The sequence below is a fragment of the Cherax quadricarinatus genome, chromosome 78 (assembly GCF_038502225.1).
Source record: "Cherax quadricarinatus isolate ZL_2023a chromosome 78, ASM3850222v1, whole genome shotgun sequence".
Taxonomy (NCBI): domain Eukaryota; kingdom Metazoa; phylum Arthropoda; class Malacostraca; order Decapoda; family Parastacidae; genus Cherax; species Cherax quadricarinatus.
The window spans coordinates 17,809,127-17,827,842 of NC_091369.1; the positions used below are offsets into that span (position 1 = coordinate 17,809,127).

The following is an 18,716-nucleotide window of genomic DNA, read 5'->3' on the forward strand; positions in this document are numbered from 1 at the left end:
CAGTTTTGGTCACCGTATTACAGAATGGATATAAATTCTCTGGAAAATGTACAAAGGAGGATGACAAAGATGATCCCATGTATCAGAAACCTTCCCTATGAGGATAGACTAAGGGCCCTGAAACTGCACTCTCTAGAAAGACGTAGAATTAGGGGGGATATGATTGAGGTTTATAAGTGGAAGACAGGAATAAATAAAGGGGATGTAAATAGTGTGCTGAAAATATCTAGCCTAGACAGGACTCGCAGCAATGGTTTTAAGTTGGAAAAATTCAGATTCAGGAGGGATATAGGAAAGTACTGGTTTGGTAATAGAGTTGTGGATGAGTGGAACAAACTCCCAAGTACCGTTATAGAGGCCAGAACGTTGTGTAGCTTTAAAAATAGGTTGGATAAATACATGAGTAGATGTGGGTGGGTGTGAGTTGGACCTGATAGCTTGTGCTAACAGGTCGGTTGCCGTGTTCCTCCCTTAAGTCAATGTGACCTGACCTGACTAGGTTGGGTGCATTGGCTTAAGCCGGTAGGGACTTGGACCTGCCTCGCATGGGCCAGTAGGCCTTCTGCAGTGTTCTTTCGTTCTTATGTTCTTATGTTCTTATGTAAGATAAGATATGATAAGATAAGATTTCGGTCGGATTTTTAACCCCGGAGGATTAGCCACCCAGGATAACCCAAGAAAGTCAGTGCGTCATCGAGGACTGTCTAACTTATTCCCATTGGGGTCTTCAATCTTGTCCCCCAGGATGCGACCCACACCAGTCGACTAACACCCAGGTACCTATTTGCTGCTAGGTGAACAGGACAACAGGTGTAAGGAAACGTGTAGAAATGTTTCCACCCGCCGGGAATCGAACCCGGGCCCTCCGTGTGTGAAGCGGGAGCTTTAGCCACCAGGCCACCGGGCTAATCAGCAGGAGAGTGAAAAGCAATTGGAGAAAAGAGTTTTCATAAATAACATGAAATACAGGTTTGGAGATGGCAAATTCTGTCTCGCAGAAATGCCGAAACTCGATGGCAAATGTAAGAGAAGTGAAGCAAGAAGTAGAGGTATGGATGAACTACATACTCTTGGACTGTAATAAGACACATGGCACCTGTCCTTACAAGAGACAGGCAATTTAACATTGGACGACAGGCATAAAAAGGAGTACACTACAGTGAATCAGTGTGTGGGAGGAGGTGCTAGAACGGGCAAATGTAACAAGTGGACCTTCACAAGGATCAGTATTAGGATCGGTACTGTTTCTGTATGAGTGATATTCCAGAAGAGATCGATGTGACCTCAGTACGCTGAGGTCAGTGATCACGTGTGGTCATACCTGTCCTAAGCTGTCATGGTGTTACCTAGCACCATGGCTTGTTGTAGTGTTTTAAAATCTCAGGTTAAAGTGTTGAAGAAGGAGATTCTACTTCTTCAGGAGGAAAACAGGAGGCTGAAGCTTCGTCTAGATACGTTTGGGAGTGAGTGTGAGATGGTGGTAGCTGGTGAAGAGGAAAAAGTTACCAGCAGTGATTTGGAGAGTGGCAGCCACTTTAAGTGGCAAGTGGTTCACAATTCAGGAAGAAGGATGATAAGGAAGGTTAGCAGAGAAGATGTGAAGATAGGAAATAGATTCTCTGTTTTCCAGGACGAGTGTACTTCAGTGGTTAGTGAGATTAAAGGTACAGCTGACTCTCCTGCTTATCAAGGTAAGAATATTCTGATTGTGAGAGATTCTCAGGTAAGACATATGGACCATGCCTTTTGTAACAGAGATAAAAAGGTCAGACAGAGGGTGTGTCTCCCAGTAGGTGGTGTGGTGACATAATAAGCAGGTTAGATAATATTATGTCAGGCAATGGGAACAAGCCCATTATCTGTCTTAGTGCTGGTGGAAATGACATCAGGAATGGCAGGAGACAGGAGCCATAGATGTAGTCAGGTCTATGGGAGGGATCTCAGTTATATGTAGCATCTTACCTAGAAGGGGAGTGGGCAATGAATGGATGTGTAGAGCAATTGATATAAATTGCTGGCTAGACAGGTACTGCAAGGAACTTGCAATTCCATTCATTGATAACTGGGACATATTCTATGGCAAGCATGATATGTATGCAAGGGATGGGGCTCATCTCTCTGGGGCTGGAGTGGTTGCATAAGCCATTTCAATTGAGGGGGTCATTGATGACTTGTCTAGGACTTTAAACTGATAGATTATAGAAGTATTGGTGTCTGTGGGAAACAATCAGGCTGCAGTATTAGGGTTGAAAACAGCAGATATAACCAGGATACCTCAGGGATATGTTTAAAAGAAAATATCCCAAATAAAGTTGCTAGTAAAGGCAAAGCAATTGTCCAACAAACAAAGAGAGATAGTAGAGGGCAACGAGTGACTAGCTCCCTTAAGGTTTACTATACAAATAGTAGGAGTCTAAGAAATAAGATAGATGAGCTAAGATTACTTGCAAGTGCAGGTAATATAGATATTATTGGTATAACAGAGACCTGGTTCGACTTGCAAGATAGAGAAATGCCCTATGAATGCAACATACATGGTTATAAACTATTCCATACTGATAGGGTCAACAGGAAGAGTGATGGAGTGGCGATGTATGTCAGAGATAATTTAAATTGTTGTGTTAGACATGATATAAGATTAGAAACATCGGACACAAAATCTGTTTGGCTGCAGTTTCTCGAGGGTCGTGAAAAGTTAATTTTGAGTGTGATTTATAGGCCCTCAAACGTTGATAGAGAGTTCAGTAAGCTGCTATGGGACGAAATTCATAAGGCATCTAGATATGAAAATTTTGTGTTAATGGGAGATTTTAACTTTAGACAAATTGATTGGTACAATGTGACAGGAAATCTTGAGTCTAGTGACTTTCTTGATACGGTTCAGGATTGCTTTTTAGAACAGTTTGTGACAGAACCAACTAGAGGAAACAATCTGCTTGACTTGGTTCTTGCCAACAAAGAATAACTAGTTAATAATCTTGAGGTTAATGATGAGCTAGGGGAAAGTGATCACAAATCACTTAGTTTCAATATATCATGGAGTTACCCGGATAACTGCAATCAAATCTCTGTCCCAGACTTTTGCTTGGCCAATTTCATGGGACTGAAAAATTACCTGGGTGAGCTAAATTGGGATGTCCTGACTATGGGTCAGGTAGGTGATCTTGGTTGCCAATATGACGTTTTTCAGAGCATAGTTCTAGCTGCCGAGACAACTTTTGTTCCGAGTAGGGAAATTAGAGCTAACAAAAATGATCCCAAATGGATGTACAATAGATTAAAACATCTCATTGGTCAAAAGAGAGGCATATATGGGCGTATCAAAAGAGGAAAGAGGCAGTTAAGAAATCAATATATTCAATTAAAGAGAGAAATAAGGAAAGGAATAAGAAAAGCAAGAAGGGATTATGAGGCTGAGGTCGCAAGGGATTCGAAGACTAACCAAAAAGGGTTCTTTCAGGTATACAGAAGTAAGATTCGGGACAAGATAGGCCCACTTAAGAGTAACTCTAGTCAGATCACTGACAGTGATAAGGATATGTGTGAATTTTTCAACTCTTACTTCCTCTCAGTTTTCACTCAGGAAGATACTAGCGAAATTCCAGAAATAATAAATTATGTAGAACAGGACGATAATAAACTATGCACGATTGCGGTAACTAGTGACATGGTCCTCAGACAAATAGAGAAATTAAAACCTAACAAATCCCCAGACCCTGATGAATTATTTGCAAGGGTTTTAAAGGAATATAAAGAGGAACTTTGCAAACCTTTGGCTAATCTTTTCAGCATGTCGCAACAAAATGGCATAGTGCCTGATAAGTGGAAAATGGCAAATGTAATACCTATTTACAAGGCTTAGAACTACAGACCAATAAGCCTTACATCCATAGTGGGAAAATTTATGGAATCAATAATTGCAGAGGCAATTCGTAGCCATCTTGATAGGCATAAATTGATAAATAAATCTCGACAAGGTTTCACTAAGGGGCGTTCCTGTCTTATAAATTTACTAACTTTTTTCGCTAAAGTGTTTGAGGAGGTAGATCATGGTAATGAATATGATAATGTGTATATGGACTTCAGTAAGGCTTTCGATAGAGTTCCACATCAGAGACTTTTGAGGAAACTTAAGGCACACGGAATAGGAGGAGAAATTTTATCCTGGGTTGAGGCGTGGTTGACAAATAGGCAGCAGAGAGTTTACATAAATGGGGAGAAATCAGAATGGGGGGCACGTCACTTGCGGTGTTCCTCAGGGGTCAGTGTTGGGCCCCTTGTTGTTCACAATTTACATAAACGATATAGATAAAGGAATAAATAGCGACATAAGCAAATTTGTATTGCACCTCACTCTGAGCCTATATATACCCTCTGTGTCCATGTACTGTTTGTAACGGCTTGACAAAGCTCCCGGAGAGCGAAACGTTGCTACAATAAAATGTCACATTAGTTGCACTTGTGTCCTTTTACTTTACACAAGCAAATTTGCTGATGACACCAAAATAGGCTGTCCAATTCATTCTATTGAGGACATTAGTGCACTCCAGGATGATTTAAGTAGACTGATGCAGTGGTAGGAGAAGTGGCAGATGCAGTTTAATATAGACAAATGCAAAGTGCTAAAAGTTGGGCAGGACAATAACCATGCCACTTTTAAACTGAATAGTGCAGATCTTAATGCTACTGATTGCGAGAAGGATTTGGGAGTTCTGGTTAGCAGTAATCTGAAACCAAGACAACAGTGCATAAGTGTTCGCAATAAAGCTAACAGAATCCTTGTTTTCATATCAAGAAGTATAAATAATAGAAGTCCTCAGGGTGTTCTTCAGTTCTTGGTTAGGCCTCATTTAGACTATGCTGCACAGTTCTGGTCACCATATTACAGAATGGATATAAATACACTGGAAAACGTACAGAGGAGGATGACAAAGTTGATCCCATGTATCAGACATCTTCCCCATGAGGATAGACTGGGGGCCCTGAATCTGCACTCTCTAGAAAGGTGTAGAATTAGGGGGGATGTGATTGAGGTGTATAAATGGAAAACAGGAATAAATAAAGGGGATGTAAATAGCGTGCTGAAAATACCTAGCCAAGACAGGACTCGCAGCAATGGCTTCAAGTTGGAAAAGTTCAGATTCAGGAAGGATATAGGAAAGCACTGGTTTGGTAATATAGTTTTGGATGAGTGGAACAAAATCCCGAGTACCGTTATTCAGGCTAAAACGTTGTGTAGTTTTGAAAATAGGTTAGATAAATACATGAGTGGGTGTGGGTGGGTGTGAGTTGGACCTGACTAGCTCGTGCTACCAGGTCTGGTGCCGTGCTCCTTCCTTAAGTGGAAGTGACCTGACTAGGTAGTCATTGTTCTAGGCCAGGGGGGGGTGGCATGGACCTGCTTCGCGTGGGTCAGTAGGCCTGTCGCAGTGTTCCTTCTTTCTTATGTTCTTATGATTATGTGTCATCGTGGAATAGATGTGAAGGTGCGATATCTCCTTCATATTCGAACTCACATGCAGCCTGATACGGAGATTCTTCTTGAGTAGTGTACACCATTAAGTTGCATTAACTTATGGGAAGACGTATTTTGCATAAATCTCTTCCTTTATAAGGTCATTATTAATACTGGACCCTAGTTCACGATTTCATCAGTTTCTACAGAAACTAAATAGGAAAATTTATTTTTGCGATGTATTTTCTGAATGTTTCACCCTCACCTTCAGCATCACTCATAGTTTGTTTCCGTCTTAGGTTCTTCCATCATCTACATGATGAGTCACTTCCTCTCCAGCACCACCTTCAGGAAAGGCATCATGAACTTTCTCAACGGATGGTGAGTTAACATTATTATTATTATTATTATTATTATTATTATTATTATTATTATTATTATTATTATTATTATTATTATTATTGTTATTATTATTATTATTATTATTATTATTATTATTATTATTATTGTTATTATTATTATTATTATTATTATTATTATTATTATTATTATTATTATTATTATTATTATTATTATTATTATTATTATTATTATTATTATTATTGTTATTATTATTATTATTATTATTATTATTATTATTATTATTATTATTATTATTGTTATTATTATTATTATTATTATTATTATTATTATTATTATTATTATTATTATTATTATTATTATTATTGTTATTATTATTATTATTATTATTATTATTATTATTATTATTATTATTATTATTATTAACACATCGGCTTTTTCCCACCTTCAGAGTGTAGACACTGTACTTCCCATCTCCAGGATTCAAGTCCGGCCTGCCGGTTTCCCTGAATCCTTTCAAAAACGTTACCTTGCTCACACTCCAACAGCACGTCAAGTCCTAAAAACTATTTGTCTCCATTAGCTCCTACCAAACACGTTATCGCATGCTTGCTGGAGGTCAAAGCCCTTCACACACAAAACCTCCTTTACCCCCTCACCTCCAGCCTTTCCTAGATCGACCTCTACCTCGCCTTCCCTCCACTACAGATTTATACCTTGCTAATAGTTAACTATCGCACCTTGCTAATAGGTAATTATCGCAATAATTGACTATAATTACACTAAAAGGTTAACACTGCGTTTAAAGTTACCATTGCTGAGGGATATGTTACCGCCTATTTTGCACAAAACAGAATTAACATTATATTCATAAGACTCCCCAGATCCCAGAGAATTTATACAGTTCTGATCAATGACAGATTATCAGGTTTGATCTGATAAAGAGAATGGTAGCTACAATTCCTTGTATCAATAGCCCAATAAAAGCATCAAAACACCGAAAGGAATATATCGAGGCATCAATATTTCTCTTAATAATGATAATAAAATTAGTTTTATACTACTACTACTAACAATAATAATAGTGATGATAATTAATCTATTAATAATAATAATAATAATAATAATAATAATAATAATAATAATAATAATAATAATAATAATAATAATAAAATAACAAAATAACAACAACAACAACAACAACAACAACAACAACAATAATAATAATAATAATAATAATAATAATAATAATAATAATAATAATAATAATAATTTTTGTTCCTTGCAAGTAAGTGTTATTTTCCAAGTTCTTTTATTGCAAAACAGTAGAAAATGCCCATTATTCCTTTTAAACTTTGCATTTGCGGCTTACAGGGTGAATTTTTGACAAAGAAAATGGCTACATTTCAATATTTTTTACTAGTTTTGGGTGAAAAAAATAATATAATAAATAAAATTTACATAAATAAAAAAATACACAAATTTTATTTTAAGCTTTCTGAAATATATTTACAAAGTTAGAAATAGATTTGCATCGACACCATGCCCAGCCTAGAATAAATAACAAAAAGGCACAATACCGTGACTGGAACGATACACAAATAACCCGCACATACAAAGCTTACAGACGTTTCGGTCCGAGACCATTACGTGACTTTGTCAACAAGTCGGACCGAAACGTCGTCGTAAGCTTCTGTCTTTTATGTGCGACTTGATCGACACCATACCCATTGCAGGGTATGGTGCCTGAGCCCGAGCTTTCAGCTCACAAGACTGTCATTCCCAGAGAGTCCTAGCTTGTGGCTAGGCCTGGGGACAGTTGGTCCCAAAGACGAGGAGGTACTTGTACCTCCTCCCATGGGAGACTTAGGTCTCAGACACTCCCAAGACAGGGAGCCAAGGCCGGACCACCACTTGGAAAAGGCCCGGGCCGGGAGAATGAAGGCGAATCTTTAATAATAAATAATAAATAGATTTGCGAGCAGCAACAAATCATTTTCCCGTTTACATCCCCAAATGAAGTCTCCTATCATGTTTACAAGATCCCTGATATCTGTATTCAAAGTCCATTATATCTTAGTGGAAGCTCTCCTCTTGCTCTTCTGAGTATGCTGCCATATTCTTCTTGAAATTGTCAAGATGAGCATCAAGGATATGGACCATAAGATTCACTGAATGAGCCAAGGGAAGACATGTATACTTGTTTCCATTGTGCAGAAGTACAGCTTTTAGGCTTCTGGAGGAGCTGTCATCTAAATTGCATGCAATTCCAATTGCATCCAACAGGCTAGATACATCATTCCTGTAGCACAACCTGTCTTCATTAGTGAAGAAGGTTGAGAAATGTTGGTGACACTTTCTATGGCTTGTCACTTGAACACTTTCATCCACCAAGTCTCACTCCTTGAGGCTTGAAATCAAAAGCCTTGCATTTGACTTTGTCAAACCAAGATCTCTGATAAGGTTATTGAGGTCAGTTTAGTTTGGGTAGTAAGGATTCCTCCCAACAACTGCATCTGTGAGATCATAGTCTTGGTCACTGTGCTCATCATTTTCTGATTTGCTGGTTTCTTCTTCTGACGGTTGACTTCTTTCTGGAGGTGTAGGTACAGGAAGATCAGCACTGTGTGGTACTGGTGCAATAGAAGAGGGATGGTCTGATAAATTAGACACATGTGCAACTCTTGGGTATCTTTATTGAGGAAACGTTTCGCCACACAGTGGCTTCATCAGTCCATACAAAGGAGAAACTTGAAGCAACAGGAGGAGAATGAGGTAATCAGTCCTTCAACCTTGAGTCGATGTGGTCAGTCCATCAGTCTTGAATAGAATACGGCATATGAGCGGAGGAGCAGCTTATAAACCTACGGTTTATAAGCTGTATATATATATATATATATATATATATATATATATATATATATATATATATATATATATATATATATATATATATATATACAGCTTATATATATATATATATATATATATATATATATATATATATATATATATATATATATATATATATATATATATATATATATATATATATATATATATATATATATATATATATATATATATATATATATATATACAGCTTATATATATATATATATATATATATATATATATATATATATATATATATATATATATATATATATATATATATATATATATATATATATATATATATATATATATATATATATATATGCAATAAGATCATAGCAAACAGGTGATTTCGGAATATGCAAAACAACCACTCTGAAAAAATAGAGAAATTCCAAGCGCATTCGTGACTACTCACATTATGTGAGTAGTCACGAAAGCGCTTGGAATTTCTCCATTTTTTCAGAGTGGTTGTTTTGCATATATATATATATATATATATATATATATATATATATATATATATATATATATATATATATATATATATATATATATATATATATATATATATATATATATATATATATATATATATTTATTTATTATATATATATATATATATATATATATATATATATATATATATATATATATATATATATATATATATATATATATATATATATATATATATATATACATATATATATATATATATATGTATATACATACATATATATATATATATATATATATATATATATATATATATATATATATATATATATATATATATATATATATATATATATATATATATATATATACATATATATGTATATATATATATATATATATATATATATATATATATATATATATATATATATATATATATATATATATATATATATATATATATTACATTCCATGACGAAGTCGCCTTACGATCTTTTTCAGTACATTATATTATTTATTGAGCTAATAGGCTGAGCACATCTGCTGAAACTAATTAAATTTTGAATGAGGCAGCAATTATATAGGTGAAAACAAATTTCAGTGACTATTATGCATGCTTGACTCAGTCCTTTAGCCTAAAATATTGACTGGTTGCTTAATTAGGATTATTTTTTTTTCGGCTACACGAAGGACATATATCCAGATTACCACTTGCTCACCACCAGTCAAGAATATTTCATTCAATACAAAGGGATTAATGTAAGCTATCAGCGTGAATGTATAGAGATATACATATATGCTTCTCGGTTAATTTATCCTGTATTATGCTGTAATGTTCTAGCGTTTCCATCTGCTCTCCAGTTGTTTTTTTCTATAATAAACTATATAAATTATGCATTTATGTAGTGTACACCAAGCTTGTAGTGTACACCAAGCTTGTAGTGTACACCAAGCTTGTAGTGTACACCAAGCTTGTAGTGTACACCAAGCTTGTAGTGTACACCAAGCTTGTAGTGTACACCAAGCTTGTAGTGTACACCAAAGCTTGTAGTGCGCACCAAGCTTGTAGTGTACACCAAGCTTGTAGTGTACACCAAGCTTGTAGTGTACACCAAGCTTGTAGTGTACACCAAGCTTGTAGTGCACACCAAGCTTGTAGTGTACACCAAGCTTGTAGTGTACACCAAGCTTGTAGTGTACACCAAGCTTGTAGTAGTACACCAAGCTTGTAGTGTACACCAAGCTTGTAGTGTACACCAAGCTTGTAGTGTACACCAAGCTTGTAGTGTACACCAAGCTTGTAGTGTACACCAAGCTTGTAGTGTACACCAAGCTTGTAGTGTACACCAAGCTTGTAGTGTACACCAAGCTTGTAGTGTACACCAAGCTTGTAGTGTACACCAAGCTTGTAGTGTACACCAAGCTTGTAGTGTATACCAAGCTTCTAGTGTACACCAAGCTTGTAGTGTACACCAAGCTTGTAGTGTACACCAAGCTTGTAGTGTACACCAAGCTTGTAGTGTACATCAAGCTTGTAGTGTACATCAAGCTTCTAGTGTACACCAAGCTTGTAGTGTACACCAAGCTTGTAGTGTACACCAAGCTTGTAGTGTACACCGAGCTTCTAGTGCACACCAAGCTTGTAGTTTACACCAAGCTTCTAGTGTACACCAAGCTTCTAGTGTACACCAAGCTTGTAGTGTACACCAAGCTTGTAGTGTACATCAAGCTTCTAGTGTACACCAAGCTTGTAGTGTACACCAAGCTTGTAGTGTACACCAAGCTTGTAGTGTACACCAAGCTTGTAGTGTACATCAAGCTTGTAGTGTACATCAAGCTTCTAGTGTACACCAAGCTTGTAGTGTACACCAAGCTTGTAGTGTACACCAAGCTTGTAGTGTACACCGAGCTTCTAGTGCACACCAAGCTTGTAGTTTACACCAAGCTTCTAGTGTACACCAAGCTTCTAGTGTACACCAAGCTTGTAGTGTACACCAAGCTTGTAGTGTACACCAAGCTTCTAGTGCACACCAAGCTTCTAGTGCACACCAAGCTTGTAGTTTACACCAAGCTTCTAGTGTACACCAAGCTTCTAGTATACACCAAGCTTGTAGTGTATAACGGTAGCCAGTTACTTCGTATTTTAGATTCCTCTTTTTGTTTTTTGTTTTTTTGGTGAGTAGCCAATACAGTAACGCGGACCAGGAAGACCTCTGGCGGTACATGACAGAGGCGGCTCGCCAAGACAACACACTGCCCGGGGATGTCACCGTTAAGATGATCATGGACACGTGGACGCTGCAGGCAGGCTACCCTGTCATCACGGTACATAGAAGCACCGATGGTACCTCAGCCACAGTCTACCAGGTGAGCTCTACTTACTACGCTTCCCACAACAGCTCTTTTAAATGGTTGCCTGAATTTTTCCGCTCTAAAGTTTGGTTCATATGTTGGGGACGCCTAAGCCGATCGGCTTCAGTTTTATATAATAATAATAATAATAATAATATTATTATTATTATTATTATTATTATCTTTATTTACTACAAATACATGTACAAGGAATTGATCAGACCCTGATCCACCATGAAGCCTGGTCTCAGACCGGGCCGCGGGGGTGTTGAGCCCTGAAACCCTCTCCAGGTAAACTCCAGGTAAGGCCTGGAGGTTACCTGGAGGTTATTCCGGGGATCAACGCCCCCGCGGCCCGGTCCATGACCAGGCCTCCCGATGGATCAGGGCCTGATCAACTAGGCTGTTACTGCTGGCCGCACGCAGTCCAACGTACGAGCCACAGCCCGGCTGATCCGGCACTGACTTTAGGTATCTGTCCAGCTCTCTCTTGAAGGCAGCCAGGGGTTTATTGGCAATTCCCCTAATGCTTGATGGGAGGCTGTTGAACAGTTTTGGGCCCCGGACACTTATGGTGTTTTCCCTTAGTGTACCAATGGCGCCCCTACTTTTTATTGGCGGCATTTTGCATCGCCTGCCCAGTCTTTTAATTTCGTAGGGAGTGATTTCTGTGTGCAGATTTGGGACCATTCCTTCCAAGATTTTCCAAGTGTAGATTATGATATATCTCTCCCTCCTGCGTTCCAACGAGTACAAGTCAAGTGCTTCCAAGCGTTCCCAGTAGTTAAGGTGCTTGACAGAACTTATACGTGCAGTAAAGATCTCTGTACACTCTCTAGATCTGCGATTTCACCTGCTTTGAATGGAGATGTTAATGTACAGCAGTATTCCAGCCTAGAGAGAACAAGTGATTTGAAAAGGATCATCATGGGCTTGGCATCTCTCGTTTTGAAAGTTCTCATTATCCATCCTATCATTTTCTTTGCACGTGCGATCGTGGCACTGTTGTGATCCTTGAAAGTGAGATCCTCAGACATTACTACTCCCAGGTCCCTTACATTATTTTTCCGCTCTATTGTATGGCCGGAGTCAGTAGTATACTCTGTTCTAGTTATTATCTCCTCCAGTTTTCCATAACGGAGTAGTTGGAATTTGTCCTCATTGAACATCATATTGTTTACCGTTGCCCACTGGAAAACTTTGTTTATATCTTCTTGGAGGTTAACCGCGTCCTCAGCAGATGACAGCCTCATGCAGATCCTAGTATCATCCGCAAAGGATGATACGGTGCTGTGGTGTATATCTCTGTTTATGTCTGATATGAGGATAAGGAATAAGATGGGGGCGAGTACTGTGCCTTGTGGAACAGAGCTCTTCACTATGGCAGCCTCCGATTTAACTCTGTTGACATCAGTGACATACTACTATATATAAAGCCTCTTGTTATGCACAGAATTTCGGGCAAATTGGGTTAGATTTGTCCCAGGATGCGACCCACACCAGTCGACTAACACCCAGGTACCCATTTTACTGATTCAAATTCAAATTCAAATTCAAAGTTTATTCTCTATAAGGATTACAATGCTGAGTTTACAGAATTTGGTTATTGTGTGGTTTACATGTAGTAAAATAATGATTACAGAGTGTACCACTAGAACACCTAGCATGGCTAGGCATTTCGGGCAGACTTAGTTTAATTCTTAATTTTAAAATATTACAAATTATGAGGTAAGTTGGTATTATGGCTAAGTGACTAAATACTAGTTTGTGAGTTTAGCAATGTGAATGCTTTTGTTTTGGCATAGTACATAGTTTCAGTATTGGAGTATCACAGGATTCATTATTTTAAGACTGAGATTAATATTTCTGTTTATGGTCAAATGGGTGAGTGAGTGTAAGTGTGAACCACCAGGTGGTATTCGTGTAGTTAGTTGATGGGGTGTATCAGGGAGATAAGATGTTTTCTAATGGTAGTTTTGAAGGTGATGAATGTGTCTGCAGTTCTAGAGTTCTCAGGTAGGGTGTTCCAGATTTTAGGGCCTTTGACATACATTGAATTTTTGTAAAGGTTTAGTCGGACATGGGGAATGTCGTAGAGATGTTTGTGTCTGGTGTTATGCCTGTGAGTTCTGTCACAACTATCAAGAAAGCGTTTTAAGTCAAGGTTGATATTAGAGTTTAAGGCCCTGTTGATGTAGATTGCACAGTAGTAAGTAAGTGTGGATGTACTGAACAGGGAGTAAGATTGGATCTATGAAGAGTGGGGGGGTGTGTTGCCAGGGATGGGATTTAGTGATTATTCTTACTGCAGCTTTTTGTTGGGTTATCATTGGCTTTAGGTGTGTTGCTGCAGTTGATCCCCAAGCACAAATAGCATAGGTGAGGTATGGATAAATAAGTGAGTGGTATAGTGTGAGAAGGGCATTTTGCGGCACGTAGTACCGTATCTCGGTAGGATCCCAACCGTTTTGGATACTTTTTTGGTTATATGTTGGATATGGGTGCTGAAATTCAGGTTGTTGTCAAGGTATAGGCCTAGGAATTTGCCCTCATTATGTCTGGTAATTAGAGTGTTGTCAATCTTAATGTTAATTTGTGCATCTCCTGCTCTGCTACCAAACATAATATAGTAGGTTTTGTCAGTGTTTAGCGTAAGTTTATTGGCTGTCATCCAAATCGATATTTTGATCAGCTCCTCGTTAACAATGGTGTTGAGGGTGGCAAGATTAGGGTGAGAGATGACATAAGTCGTGTCGTCAGCAAAGAGAATGGGTTTCAGGTGTTGGGATATGTCTGGAAGATCATTGATGTATATGAGGAAGAGCAGGGGACCAAGGACACTTCCCTGCGGAACTCCAGTATCAAGTGGCCGTGTTGCTGATGCTGTCTTTAATGGTGACATACTGATACCTATTAGTAAGGTAAGATTTGAAATAAGTAAGCGCATGGCCTCTTATACCGTAATGGTCAAGTTTGTGGAGTAGGATGTCGTGGTCTACTGTGTCAAAAGCTTTTCTTAGGTCAATAAAAATTCCTAGTGGATATTCCTTATTTTCCAATGCTGTGTAAAGCAGATCTAGCATTTTTATGATTGCATCATTAGTGCTTTTATTTTTTCCTGAATCCAAATTGGCAGGGGTTGAGTATGTTTTGTGCCATTATAAATGAATACAGTCTCCTGTGCACGAGTTTCTCAAATATTTTGGATAGCAATGGTAAGTTAGATATTGGCCTATAGTTGTTTAAGTCTGTAGGGTCACCACCTATATGTATTGGTGTAACCCTTGCCATCTTGAGTAGTTTCGGGAAGGTGCTAGTTTCTAGTGACTTGTTAAAAAGTAATGAAACAGCATGCGAAAGGACATGGGCCGCTCGCTTGTACAGTAATGGTGGGACATGAGACAGATTCCCTGAGTTATTTTTAAGTGACTTTATAATTTCGTTGACTTCCGTGGGCTCAGTTGGTGCAAGATAGAAGGAATTTGGAAAATTCCCATCTATGTAGTCCCCGGCATGGGCATTGGTATGTGAAATTTTATTGGCGAGATTAGATCCTATGGTTGAGAAGAAGTCGTTTATCTTGTTAGCTGTGTCAGTGGGATGTAGTGGTGTTTCATTAGGTTTAGTTAGGACAATATTCTTGTTTTTTTTCAGTTTGTGGGTCCCTAGAATCTGAGAGAGTGTTTTCCAGGTCGTTTTTATATCTCCTCTAGTGTCTGTGAATCTACTGGAGTAGTATAGTTTGGCTTTCTTTATTACTTTGGTGAGAACTGATGAATAGTGTTTAAGAATATCTTTGTGTATTAAGCCCTGTCTATTTTGCTTTTTATATTGGTGTTTCTTGTCAATGGATTTCAGAATGGTGCTGGTTAGCCATGGGCAACCAAGCCGTTTGTTTGTGATCTGTTTCGTTTTTATAGGACAATATTTGTTGTATAGTCTAAGTAATTTGTTAAGAAAAATGTGTGTCCAGTCATCAATACCACTGGCCTTGGAGAATTCTGTAGGCCAGTCAACAGGCTCTAGGTCAGCTGTGAACTTCCTTATTGAGGCCTCATCATGGAGTCTAAATGAGACTTTGTTGTATTCAAGTGGTGGTTTACTAATGTTTGTCAGGAGGAAGGTAGGGTAGTGGTCTGTAGTGCTATCTGTGATTATCCCTGATTTAAGGGGGGCTAGTATATTGGTCCATATGTGGTCTATTATGGTTGCACTTGTCTCAGTGAGCCTGGTTGGTTTAGTTATTGTTGGTATGAGAAGTGTTTTGTTCATATTGTTGATGAAATCAGTTACTGGCTGATCATCTAGTAAGCCAAGGTTGATGTTGAAGTCTCCAGCTAAGAGAAGGTGGTGCTTATTCATTTGTCTGTTTGTTATTAGTGACATTAATTTCTCACTGAAATTTGGTATGTTTGTGTGAGGTATCCGGTAAATGGCACCGATTGTTATAGGTGTCTTAAGGTTTTTTACAGTAAAATTAGCAGAAATGTATTCATCACTAAAGCAAGTGGTGCTAATACAAGATAATTGGTTAGAGTAATAGATTGCAATACCACCCCCAACTTTGTTTGGTCTGCAGTTGTGAATTGCTGTGTATCCTGGTAGAGGGTAGATATCTATTGTGTTCTGCTTAAGCCAGGTCTCAGTAAGAATAATGCAGGAGAAGGGTGTCTTTAGTGATTCAAGGAGTGGTAGGAGGTCATCATAGTGTTTGCTTAAGGACCTGATGTTGTAGTTAAGTACTGATAGACTTTTAGCATTGTTTAGGATAGTGCTGGCTTGTGATGCTGTGTAATAAAGGCAGTTACTTTCCAATAGGTTTTGATTGGGTGTCAGATTATGGAAGTTTAGATCAAGGTCAACGTGATCAATCATCTTCTAGGTTTAAATTATGGTTATTTATATCCTGAGTTGTGTGTTGAGTTCTAGTACTGATATCTGTAGTGGTGGGAAGTTTGGATAAGTATATAGCTAGAGTATTTTGGTGATATAGAGTATAGTCACTACTACACATAATGAAGTTGATGTTGTCTATGTGTTGTGCTGGAATGAACTAAAGTACAACTAGGTATAAACTAGTAATATAAAAATACAAATTAAAAATAGAACAAGACTCTCACTTGTAATTGCACTAAGGTCTAATATAATGACTTTTGTGGAGTCTATGTTTTGAGTTAGAATGAGCTATAGTACAACTAGGTTTAATCTAATAATATAAAAATACAAATTAAAAATAGCACCAGTCTCTCACTAGTAATTGCACTATGGTCTAATATAGTGAATTTGGTATTGACTATGTATTGAGCTAGAATGAGTTATAGTACAACTGAGTTTAATCTAATAATATAAAAAAGGCACAAGACTCTCAACTGTAATTGCACTAAGGTCTTATATAAGTTGTTTACAAGAATTAGAGTATAACTACATTTAAATTGACAGGATAAAATACACAAGTTAAGGTAGCAAAAGAATAATAAAAAAATGATAAAAATAAAAATGACAATGACTTGGTTATAATATGCTAGTAAGATGGTAGACAGGATAATATAAAAGTTGTAGTTGAAAATACTAGTTTAAAAAAGTATAGAATAAAAGTGGTCAATAAAAGAAGTTTACAATAAGTTTGGTCAATATAGTTTAAAGCAAAATTCGGCAATAATAGGGATTTTAGAATAAAATTGGGCAATTGAGTACTTCTTAAAGTGAGGTAGAATTATTGAGGACAAGTTATGGCTAGTTTATAATAAAATAAGATAGAACAGTGATGCGGTAAGTTGTAAAAAGGGAGATAGATTCTGTAGATATTAAACACAATTAAGACTATGAGGTAGAATGGTCGTTGAATACAACAATGACAATCAAAAGTAGTTGGGGTGTTAGAATTTTAGGGGGGCACAAATTTATGACAATACGTGTATATCACTAACGGTGGACTATGGGTATTATCTACACTTACTGCACTTTACTGATGGGTGAACATAGACAACCGATGTAAGGAAACACGACCAATGTTACCACCCTTCGCCAGGAATTGAACCCGATTCCTGCAGGTGTCCAGTGACGAAAATTATACAGCCAATCGCAAGTTTCATGGAATAAATCACATAACTTCCGACAAACATTATTTGCACAGCTTCTTGCATTAAGAAATGTTGTATACTAGTTAAGTGAAGCTTAAGAGTCTAGTCAAAATATGCAGGTGAAGAGTCTAGTTAAAATATGCAAGTGAAGAGTCTAGTTAAAATATGAAGGTGAAGAGTCAAGTCAAAATATGCTGATGAAGAGTCTAGTTAAAATATGCAGGTGAAGAGTCTAATCAAAATATGCATGTGAAGAGTCTAGTCAAAATATTCAGGTGAAGAGTCTAGTTAAAATATGCAGGTGAAGAGTCTAGTTAAAATATGCAGGTGAAGAGTCTAGTTAAAATATGCAGGTGAAGAGTCTAGTTAAAATATGCAGGTGAAGAGTCTAGTTAAAATATGCAGGTGAAGAGTCTAGTCAAAATATGCTGGTGAAGAGTCTAGTTAAAATATGCAGGTGAAGAGTCTAGTTAAAATATGCAGGTGAAGAGTCTAATCAAAATATGCATGTGAAGAGTCTAGTCAAAATATTCAGGTGAAGAGTCTAGTTAAAATATGCAGGTGAAGAGTCTAGTTAAAATATGCAGGTGAAGAGTCTAGTTAAAATATGCAGGTGAAGAGTCTAGTTAAAATATGCAGGTGAAGAGTCTAGTTAAAATATGCAGGTGAAGAGTCTAGTCAAAATATGCAGGTGAAGAGTCTAGTTAAAATATGCAGGTGAAGAGTCTAGTCAAAATATGCAGGCGCAAATTATATGTGTAAACTAGTTTGAAATTATTCCCTTTAGTTAAAATCACGTTAATTATATTTGAGTTAACCTCTTATGGACAGTTTCAGTTTTTAAGAAATCCTGCAGATTTCAAGAAATGCTTCAGATTATAAGAAATGCTGCAGATTTTAAGAAATGCTTCAGATTTTAAGAAATGCTGCAGATTTTAAGAAATGCTGCAGATTTTAAGAAATGCTGCAGATTTTAAGAAATGCTTCAGATTTTAAGAAATGCTACAGATTTTAAGAAATACTGCAGATTTTAAGAAATGCTGGCTGCAGATTTTAAGAAATGCTACCGATTTTAAGAAATGCTTTAGATTTTAAGAAATGCTTCAGAT

At 37.1% G+C, this 18,716-nt stretch overlaps 2 protein-coding genes across 2 annotated transcripts in view; one reads left to right on the forward strand and one right to left on the reverse strand.

Annotated features, from left to right (window-relative positions):
• LOC128701482 (inactive hydroxysteroid dehydrogenase-like protein 1) overlaps positions 1-18,716 on the reverse strand; it is a 375,829-nt gene that overhangs the window by 110,650 nt on the left and 246,463 nt on the right. The gene's annotated exons all lie outside the window — the stretch shown is intronic.
• Positions 1-18,716, forward strand: part of LOC128701496 (uncharacterized) — a 186,708-nt gene that overhangs the window by 12,544 nt on the left and 155,448 nt on the right. The window contains exons 3-4 of the mRNA XM_070101522.1: positions 5,755-5,836; positions 11,359-11,542. Coding sequence (XP_069957623.1) covers positions 5,755-5,836; positions 11,359-11,542 — 266 coding nt within the window. The remainder of the gene's footprint in view (positions 1-5,754; positions 5,837-11,358; positions 11,543-18,716) is intronic.